Source organism: Aegilops tauschii, chromosome 3, assembly GCF_002575655.3.
Source record: "Aegilops tauschii subsp. strangulata cultivar AL8/78 chromosome 3, Aet v6.0, whole genome shotgun sequence".
NCBI lineage: Eukaryota > Viridiplantae > Streptophyta > Magnoliopsida > Poales > Poaceae > Aegilops > Aegilops tauschii.
The window spans coordinates 119125324-119136103 of NC_053037.3; the positions used below are offsets into that span (position 1 = coordinate 119125324).

General features: G+C 43.6%; 1 protein-coding gene across 1 annotated transcript; it reads left to right on the plus strand.

Annotated features, from left to right (window-relative positions):
• The first annotated feature begins 1533 nt into the window (after window positions 1-1533).
• On the plus strand, window positions 1534-8510 carry LOC109749675 (uncharacterized). The gene is made up of 11 exons (XM_020308625.4): window positions 1534-1752; window positions 2859-2986; window positions 3685-3812; window positions 3993-4179; window positions 4292-4392; window positions 5057-5140; window positions 5239-5287; window positions 5372-5463; window positions 5931-6051; window positions 6203-6276; window positions 6353-8510. Exons 2-11 carry the CDS (start codon window positions 2894-2896, stop codon window positions 8298-8300), a joined length of 2877 nt encoding a protein of 958 aa, XP_020164214.2. The 5' UTR covers window positions 1534-1752; window positions 2859-2893; the 3' UTR covers window positions 8301-8510.
• Window positions 8511-10780: the final 2270 nt, after the last annotated feature.

Genomic DNA, 10780 nt, shown 5'->3' on the forward strand with positions numbered 1-10780 from the left:
GGACATCTTGAGTATCTAGTACTTGGATTATCATGTGAATCTCATCATGTTACTTTAATTAATTTTGTTGGGCTAATGATGATATTTAATTGGGATTGAGAATGCTGTCAACCATTCTTAATGTTTAACAACCACCATGATAGTTAAATAAAATTTATTCCTTTGCAGTACGGAAAATTTGGCTTTTTGCAAAACAGTAACCATAGAGCCTTCCACCAGCCAAATATGCATGTAGTGATAGCATCATTCTGTTCATTACTCTCTATGTGTTATTTTGCCAGCATATTCCATGTGCTGACCCGTTTTGGGCTGCAACGTTTCATGTTGCAGACTTTTCAGACGACGCGTAAGGTGCCTTAGGTCGTGGTCTTATACTCAGTGATGCCGTTGGAGTTGATGGACTCACTTATCTTCCAAGTCTTCCGCTGTTATCGTATTTAGATGGCCTTAAGCCATATTTATCATACTTATTTCTCTTTTGAGATACTCGTCGTAATAAGTGCGTGATTGATACTCTGTTATAAATCCTCCATTTATACTGTGCGTGTCAGCGTTACTGATATAGGGATGACACTGGTGCACAGCAGCACAGACTGTTTGAGGTCTGGTCGCTACAGCGCCACCCCGACACTGCAACCATCGGAGCTCATTTACGCCCATACTCGAACCGGAGAACGCACAGTGCTGTAGAATCAATCAAGCATTCAAACCACACGAAGAACAGGAGCAGCCACAGGTGGCTCATCCAACAAACGCATGCGGCTCCAAGAAGTGCCCGGTGAATCTCGGGTGCGGTCCCGTGCTCCGGCACCCAAAGTACTCCAGTTTCTCTGCCCCCCTGCAGATGGGCCCACACGGACCCAGTCCCCCGGTCCCAGCCCGCGGGCGGGGCCACGTCCAAGGGGGTATTCGGTATCACGGGTCGCACCACGAACTCGTCTTCCCGATAGTCACTTTCCCCACCCACTACGCTTCGCAGTATCCCCCAGCCATCAATTCTCAAAACAAACAAAAAAGAAAGAATCCCACAGCCTTCAATGAAGCGGCCAACGATCCCAGAATTCCCGGCCACCACCCTCGCCCCGCCGCCTCCCCGACGGGTGGGCCACGCATATCCTCGCGCAGGCTTTTCCAGCGGGGTATACTACCAAGCGCCGGTGCGGAGAGTTTACTCCTCCGCCCGGTGGATATACGAGCGCGCCCCGGAAAGACGACAAGGCACCTCTGCGGGGGAGCGGCCACGCGTGCGTACCAATGGGGGCTCGCAGGCTGACACGTGGGCCCGGCCATGTGGGGCGATGGCGTGATGGGAATGGGCATCGCCCAAGCGTACGGCCGCGTCAGGGTCAGGGATGAGGGAGCAAGAAAGCCCTGACCGGCCGCGTCAGCCACGTTGGACGTGGCGAGCGACGGTGACTGGCCCCTGCGTATGGGGCGGCCCCACGTGTCGGCGTGACGCGTCCCGGCGCGTATCTTGCGCTTCGGGTAGGTCTACGTTCACTAATTAAGGACTCCGCTGCTATCTGGACGGACGGGGGAGAGAAAAAAATAAGACTCGGTCCCCTTCCAGACTTCCCCAGCAGCATCCCCCACCCCCTTTCCCACAGAGAAAAAAACAAGCCAAAGCTCTTCGTCTTTCAGGCGCAGCAGAGAGGGGAGCAGAGGGAGGCGAAGGTACAGAGCGGCAGACGACGAAGGTGGGAAGGAAGGGCCTGCGACCGACGCGGCCCCGCGTCTCCGATCATCCCCGCCGTGAGTGCTCCAGCCGCTCCCCATCTCCGATCGCGACCCCCGCTCGCTCGATGCTTCAGTTCGTCTGGCTAGGGCTTGGGCCAGTCGCAATGTGGGGGTTTTCGGCGCCGGGTTTTCGGGTTGATTTGGCGCTCTATTTCGGCCTATTTGGTCGCTTCCGAGCGCCGGGGGTTAGTGTTTCCAAGCGCGTCCGATGGGGAATTTCCTAGGGCTTTGGGTTTGGGGAAGGTTTTGGTCCGAATGTTGTGGGATTTTTCGGCGATTTTGTTTAGGTTGACCGGTAGCAGCGCTGGATTGGAGCGGCGGCGGCGGGTTTCCGATCGCGACGAAATGTGGCATGTTTTAATCGGCGGTTTTGGGCGGTTGTCAGTCTGACCATTTGGGGGTACTGTCGGGGCTCGCCTCTAGTCGAAAAACTGCTGCGGGTTTACCTGGTGTCAAGTTAATCCTACATGGATTTACTGTGTCCGTAGTTTGATTTCTCCCAGAAATTTTTCTTCAACCTCTTGCAGTTTTAGCGTCCTGGTGTTGGGGTTTTAGGGGTGTAATCAATGATGAGTCCGTGCAATCCCCTTTGACCCTAGGGTTTTCGTACGGAATGATGGCGACTTTGCTTAATCTCATGTTTAGATGGGTCCTCCCTCCTTTAATTTTCGAACCTGACTATGTGGTTAAGAGGCTATTAGACTCTAAGATTCTGATTTAGGTGTGATTTTTCTGCATGCACCTTGGGGAGTGTGGGATTTGCATTTGGACCCACAATTTGTTGTGGTTAGATTAGCTTGTTGATGTGATTATCAGCAGGCTTCTCGGTAATGCGGCAGTCAGGAAACCGGATGGACCGTAGAGGGAATGTGAAGTAATTTGCAAGCTCTTGGTCGAATTCTCATTGCCAACACATGCGGTGCATGCTTGTTTTCAAGATGCATGATGATTATGTAGCTTGATTCACCTTAATTTTGGGCCTCAGGAGTTTAGAAATCACAGCATGAGTGTGTGCCGTGTGCCACTCTTGACAATTCTTTTAACAACACTTCTGATGCATAGTACAATATTTTTGGTTATTGTTAGTTTAATTGATAATGAAGTTATTTTCCCTATTTCAGTTCTCCTATTGCTTTAAGTACTGGCTTGAGCTACCATGAGTACCCAAGCTAAAGACAAATGCCCACTTTGCATGGAGACCATGGATTTGACAGATAAACAGCTGAAACCTTGTAAATGCGGATATGAGGTAAAAAAATCCATTGCTTGGAAATCATGTTTCAGTGTTTGATTTCATCTGATTCTAGTGTACTACTTATATTTCTTGCTCTCGTGCTACACTATGTGGGCTTGTGAAATATCTTGAAACACCGAAATAAGTCAGCCCTTGATCTTAAGTCTCATTTGCTTCAAGATTATTCTGTTGATATTCATTATGTGAAATTTGAGCAAAAGTATCTGTGGCGGCATCTCCTTCAAGTGTGTTAAGGACTGTTTTTGAATGAAAGGCCAACAGAACTCATTGTGTATCACTTACTAAATGTACTACCACAGTTTTCAGAAATTTGATATAGTACTAGTAACATGACTATTATCAACTAATGCATTGAAAGTTTTTTCCAGTTTGTTTAAGCTAACTGTCCTTACTACTGCCAAGAGATGAATACTGCCTGCGACATGTAATATATGAGTTGTGTCTGCTATTTGATGCCAGCTAATGCTACTGTACAATGCAACAAATTTTCATGCAATCATTTCATCTATATACTTCTGCAAATTAAATGTTTGCTCTGCCACTTCTTTGTCTTGCTGTATGCTTTTGTTGTACTTCTTGTATTGTCGTTCATTTCATACAATGGGCACATGATGAACAACTCAAATGGTGCATCTTCTTGCGGACTTGTGTATCAATGGAATACACGTATTTATAATCTATATTTTTGGTAGATATGTCTTTGGTGCTGGCATCATATAATGGAAATGGACCAGAAGGACGAGTGTGGCGGGAGGTGCCCTGGATGCCGTTCTATCTACAACAAGGATAGGATTTTGGGGACTAGCATCAGCAACCAAATGCATGTGTTTTATGACTTTATCACTACAATCTCCTTTTATATCGTATTCAATATTTTCCCTTCTGGTTCTCCCTTTGTCATCCTTATATTTCTCAAGGTTCCAGTTTAGGGGACTTCTTTTTATCTCAATATAATGCGGCAATTGTTGCCTGACTTAGGGCTTCTGTTTTACAATTGCAGATTAAAGGAACTTTGTGCTGACAAATCAAATTTGCAACATGAACAAACGAAGCTTCAAAAGCAGAAATCGGCAACGAATCAGTTGAGAGTGGCAGAAGAACCAATAGATCATCCAGATAATGTTCGTGTGATTCAGAGGAAGCTTGTGTATATTATTGGGATGCCTTCTGAGTTTGCCAGTGAAAAGGTAAATATGGGTTTCTGCTGTAAAAGTGTGATTGTTTAGTACCTTAACTTATAATTAAACATCTATTGTAGTGCATATGAAAAAAAAAGCTAACTGTTCGCTGTTCATGCAGATTCTAAGGCAAAAGAGTTTTCTTGGGCAATATGGAAAAATAGAGAACATCATTATCGACAACATTGGAGCTAACCAACAGATTCCTGACTCTGGCCGTGTGTAAGTTTTTTGGTTAAGTAGAAATTGCAATTGAAAATTATATCGCTTTAACACTGGGAACAAGTCAGTCAAACAAGAACCACTCAATAAATAGATAATATTCTTGGCCATGGGATCAGATCTAGATGGATATCAGCCACTAAAAGCCGCTTACACATTTTAGAAAAGACGAAGCATGCCTGACATATTCAACTTCATACTCCCTCCGTCCCAAAATAAGTGTCTCAACTTTGTACTAGCTCTAGTACAAATTTGTACTAAGCTCAAGACACTTATTTTGGGATGGAGGGAGTATGATTTAACCCAACCCACATTCTGCCACCTCTTTTTTGGATAACATACATTCTCCCACCTAGTGACATAAGATCACACATTGTAAGGCTGGTTACCCTATTTTAATGGTCATTCCGAAATATAGATAGATACCACCAATGTAACCTCACCCCACCCAAATAAGGAACTGAATGTTTTATCTTATATTTCAGTCAATATGTTCTTTCTTTCAAAATATTCAAAAAAATGGTTACTCTCTCTGATCCAAATTAATTGTCAAAATTGTACTTAAGCTGCGACAATTAATTTGGATCGGAGGGAGTACACTTATTTCAGTCAATAAGTTGTTCTTTTCTGGCTTTTGCGTAATTCTCTGTATGTCTCCTTGCAGATATGTCACATATTCGAGAGAAGAAGAAGCTGTACTGTGCATAGAGGCGGTTAATGGTTACATCTTGGATGGCAGACCTTTAAAGTAATTTCTGTCACTAACTACACAGGTTTAATATAAAACACCATCTATCTCGTGCTCTACGAAGTCTATGCCTTATGTTTCATCTGTTCATCATGCAGGGCAACCTTTGGTGTTACAAGATATTGTCATATATGGCTAAGCAATAAGGTGTGTCTTACATATAAACCTTCACTTGCCTCCAACTACTGACTCCTTCCATTTATTGCTAAAATTTCCCATGTCTTACCTCAGGTTTGCCAAAAGCCAAATTGTTCATATGTGCACCAGAAAGCCCTACCAGAAGATGTTTGTACCAAAGATGATGTTGGTGTGTTTTGTGCAAGGTATAAATTGCTACTAGCCTTTTAAAATGCGCACATGGAATTTAATTTAGCATTCATTAATCTTGTTTTATTGTTGGCGCTTACTGGTGAAAGCTTTGTTTGACTAAATATTCGCTTGCAACTTTCGCAAAGCTGTACTACGATCATACTCTATGCGTCAACCTTTTTTATTGTGGTTGCACCCGCAGCTTCCGCAACCTGTACTAAGACCATACTCTGTGCAGTCTTATTTTCTTAGTATCAGTCATGATAACAACTTTTTCTAAAATTGGTAACATTCAATTAGTTTGTGGCTATATTTTCTTTTGTTGTTAGCTTGTTATTGACCATCAGTGTTATCATATTTTAAGGTTATAACGTTCTGTCAAAGAAAAACTGGTAGCTTACTTACGCTCCTTAAATATTATATATATATTATCAAAAGCAGGAGGTTCAGATATTTCTTTTGTTTTCTTTTCTGAGATAAGGATTCAGCATTTGCTGGGAATGAATATGAAGGGCCCCCAGCAGCGTTCAGGAGTTACTTTACCTTCTCCAAGTGGCTGCAATTCAAGAACTACCATGTTTAGTGGGAATTCCAAAGATAAAGTAAGAAAATAATTCAATCTGAGCTAATGTTTCATGGGGATATGCTTGTCAATGCCATTATCTGTATTTTTTCTGTGATGGAAAATTCGGGCTTGGTATGTGCTGATTGTTGACATCATCGTTGTGCTAATCATGTTTCCTGCATTTGAAGATTTGCGTCAATGATGTAGTAGTACCCAGAGTTTGCAATAATAATCCTGGTACCCTGCCAGCAGCAATTCCACGGTAATTTATTTTGTTTGCTGGCTCTTGATCCTGCTGTTGTATCTTCTACTGATGGTCATCTTTGATCCTTTGACAGGGATTCAGGCAAGCCGCCATCCATTGTAAATACAGCTCTTCATCAGCAGAATAATCATGAGAGCGTACTTAGTCAGCAAAAACAGGTTGCCTCCAAATCTCAAGAATTACCACCACTTAGACCAAAGGACCAGTTGGCTTCCAGCGATGACAAATCCAATACATCTGCGCATTTGGGAAATGGAATTTCAGATTCCAAGAAAATGGCCACAGAAGTAAATGGAACAGTTGAAACTTCATGGAGAAAACCACAATATGCTAATATAGTTTCACAAGGATCTAGCGGACCAGCTCGCCGCTTGACTGTGCTTACCAGGGAGTTGACATCTACTGATACAAGGTCTAAAGTTACAGGACAAGTAGGTAGCTGGATATCATCTAAAGCTGCAGGACAAGCATCCAGTTCGATATCATCTACTGATACAAGGTCTAAAGCTGCAGGACAAGTAATTAGTTCGATATCATCTACTGATACAAGGTCTAAAGCTGCAGGACAAGTAGTTAGTTGGACATCATCTACTGATACAAGGTCTAAAGCTGCAGGACAAGTAGTTAGTTGGACATCATCTACTGATACAAGGCCTAAAGCTACAGGACAAGTAGTTAGTTGGGCATCATCTACTGATACAAGGCCTAAAGCTGCTGGACAAGTAGTTAGTTCGACATCATCTACTGATACAAGGTCTAAAGCTGCAGGACAAGTAGTTAGTTTGACATCATCTACTGATACAAGGCCTAAAGCTACAGGAGTTACTTGGATTTCAAATTCCAAGAGACTTGGTTTGCCAAAAGATGAAGGCCATGACAGAACTGCAATTCCCAGATATCAGGCTGTAAAGGGAGTTTCCCAGAAACCAGAGGAACCTTCCAATAGTTTAACTAGCCAGCTTTCCTCAGCAGCTGTTAAACCTCATGTTAGAGCAGAGGAGAAGAATGCATGCTCAGATACCAGGGATAATCCAGTCCAAGAAAAGAACATGCAGGCTATGGTGAGCACTGTATCAGCCAGTGCAACTGCATTGGAGAGTTCGAGGGTCATTCCTACCGTGCTCCGTAATCTTTCAAGTTCTAATGGTGTGTCACAGACATCAGCTGGGCCAGATAAGCTTTCAAATTTGCACAGAAAGTTGGCATCTGAAAACCAATCAAAGATCTTACATCAACAAAAGGCAGCTCTTTCAAATAAAGCTGTAGCAAGTGGTAGCATTCTCGGCAATCAAGTTGTGTGCACTGATGGCAAACATCAATCTTCACCACAAGGAGGGGATCACAGCTTGTGCAATGGGGAAATGACCTTGTTAGGAGCTAAAATTCCATCTGAGCATGCAGAGAAGATTCGGCTACCAAGACGAGTCAGTGATATATTGGCCAAGGATAGTCAAGGAAGAAAGAGATTAGTTTGTCCACCTGGATTTAGCGAGCTTCGCAAGTCTTCTGATTCAGGCAAGTCTGTATCAATGAGCTCCTCAACTTGCTCTGCACTTCGCTCTACATCTGATGCCCCGGCACAAGATTCATGCTCTGTTACAGACCAACCAGACATCATTAGCTGGGTCTCAGAGTGCCTGGAAGATGATGGAGATCACAAACAAAGTAGTGGTGTGAGCATATCTTCCACACTCAGCTCCACTGATACCATATGGAGACCCACACCACAGGTTCCTGGCCCCAGCTTCGGTGCATCAAATCACTGTCAGTTACCTCCATACCCTGGTGGCTTGCCCCAGTCCATGGGTGGGGATCAAAACCCCATGAGATGCTGCTGCACTTTTCCGTCCGTAAGCAATAGACCAAATCAGATGCCTGAATATTGGAATGGAGGTGCCAATAGCTACATGGCCCCTGGTGGGTATGATACATTCTACCAGAACTGGACTAATGGAAGCGCAGATCCAGGCCTGAACAGTGCACAGGTTGACCTTTCATACTCCATGTACACCCTGTTCTGATCAACAGAGCTGTGTTGCAACCCTAACAATACAGACGCACAAGTCATGCATACATGCTAACCTAGCTCGCAGAAGGGGTGGATGGTGGCGACATGGGGGGTCGCCAATGCAGTGTTGGTGCTGAAGCTTAAGCTTTGTAAAGATGAAACGTGAAACTTGTTATTGTAAAACGGTTGTGTTGGATGGCACCTTTAGCGAAAATTTGCTGAATAGCCGTCTCATTGGATCTGTACTCGTGTAGTATGGCCGGTGTTTTACTGCTGTTCTGTGCTGGACCATGGATTACTTGGTCTTTGTCGTCCTTGGCATCTTTTTGGTTGCTCCACGATGATAGCAGAAGGCCAGGACACATGATTGCTAGTGTATGGTTTACCGTCCATTTCGTCCAACTAGACTAAATCGTAAACTGTATCTGGCTCTTTTCTTAAATTCTCTGATCGCCAAAAGCAATTGTCAACCCATGAGCATGAGGCTGTTTGTGTCTCTGCCTCTTTCTGCCAAGCTTATCATGACATGCCCCTCCTTATCGATCAATGATGGTGATACTGTGAGGGAATTTATTCCTCTCCCAAGCAGAGGGCTGTGAGCCACTGCTTTCACGACAGCAAGCACCAATTGCGCTGGTGCAAACTTACTACTACTAGAAAGTAAAGCGACGCTGATAAAAATCTTTGATAATCCACTAGTGAATGCCATTTAGATTCTCTCTGTTGGTCTACCAAGCCCAAGAAATCATGACTTTCAGCAACTCAGTGTATTTTTTATGGGACTTTTAGCAACTCAGTTGCTTGCAGAAGTGAGCAAACAGTTGGTGGCTACTACTACTCCGTCCGTCGCAATGCAATTATGAGGTTCCGTCAAGCCGAAAATGTAAGAGCACCAGAATAATGGTACCAGCACCAGTAACCATTGATGTCTAGTAGTACTACGAGTAGCACAGTGGTTTGAAGCTGTTTCATCCAATGGTACCACATCAAGTGCAATCAGTACTTCCAATGGTGCATGCAAATCACCGAACCACCGAAAATTCCACAACGCCGAGGTCTTGCATCCTACAGTAGAATTCCTAGTCAATGTGGCGTAATAATGTGTACAACAGGGTCTTCGAAGCAGGTCTTACAACTTTCCACCACAGGGACTTCGAAACCAAGGCAACTTGCACATGGCCACATCGCGTCCTACGCAAACGAACGTTCCAAACTTTCCATAAACCGTTGGAGAGAAAAAAGAAAACAGTTCAATGAAGAACATGGGTATATAAGCATCAACTTTCTGCTTCGGTATGGCCCCCATCTGCCGATCTGCGTCTGTTGGTTAACGAAACGGACAGCTCGTGGAGTGCTCCTCTCCTCTTGCGCGCGTGGCTTGCATGATGCATGGGACGGGATTAGAGTCTTCACACTCAAAGTTGTTGCCTTCTTTTCCTTCAAAGTCGCCCTTCCTTCTTTTTTCACCTTTTTTTTTGCTACTAATAATGTGGATCGTGGAGTCGTCTCGTCTTACGCGCTTGTTAACCGTGGAATGGAAAAGGAGAAGATGGAAACATATTCTTAGACCGGAGATTGAGCATTTCATTGACGAAGCAAACCACGTGTCAACGAAATTACCCTAATTAATAACATCTGAAATGCGACGATTGTTTCCCACTTATGATGCACCGAAAGAGCGACGACTCGATCCACCACGACCGCTTCAAACTTCCCCCGGACACTAGTTCTTTGAGTTCTTCAGTGAAGCCAATATGCAAGTCTAGCCCATCCAACTTTATTGAATGGAAAGGTTTCATATTTTAGCCCATCTCTTATGTTGTACTGTTACTCCCTCCATTTTTATTTACTCTCCATATTAGCTTTGGCCAAAGTCAAACTTTGTAAACCTTGACAAAGTTTATATACAAAAATATTAACATATGCAATAACAAATGAATACCATTAGATTCATTATTGAATACACTTTCCCATCATATCGATTTGCTATTATAAATGTTTATATTTTTTTTATAAACTTGATCAAACTTTATAAAGTTTAACTTCAGTCAAATCTAACATGCAGAGTAAATAAAAACGAAGGGAGTACTCTATAAGTACTAGAGATACGTCAGAATACTCAAGTCTAAACTGATAGCGCCTACATCACAGTACGACATAGCTACATTATTGCTGCATGTGTAACCAATATGGTCGCCCATGCGTGTACTTCACATTAGGCAGTTAGGGCTCCTCTCTCTTTCTTCTTTTTGAGCGAATAACCTGAATGTGGTTGCTTGTGTGCGCATATCAGATTTGAGTTTCATCTGTTTTTTCATGCTCTGTCTCGGCTTGGTTTTCATGTGACGTACTAACAGCTCCAGTTGGGTAACTCAAAGCCTCCGTGAAGGATCAAAGAACCTAGTAATAATCAGGCGCTCACGTTCTTTTTTTTTGACCATCATCAGGCGCTCACGTTCTTGCCGGGAAATGATAAACAAATAACAACTCAAA

Bases quoted from the DNA above. Each gene is read 5' to 3' on its own strand.
- LOC109749675 (XM_020308625.4), top strand. From the start codon at position 2,894: ATGAGTACCCAAGCTAAAGACAAATGCCCACTTTGCATGGAGACCATG. The intron at 4,180-4,291 runs GTAAATATGGGT...CTGTTCATGCAG, and splicing joins CTGAGTTTGCCAGTGAAAAG to ATTCTAAGGCAAAAGAGTTT. The intron at 6,052-6,202 runs GTAAGAAAATAA...CTGCATTTGAAG, and splicing joins GTGGGAATTCCAAAGATAAA to ATTTGCGTCAATGATGTAGT.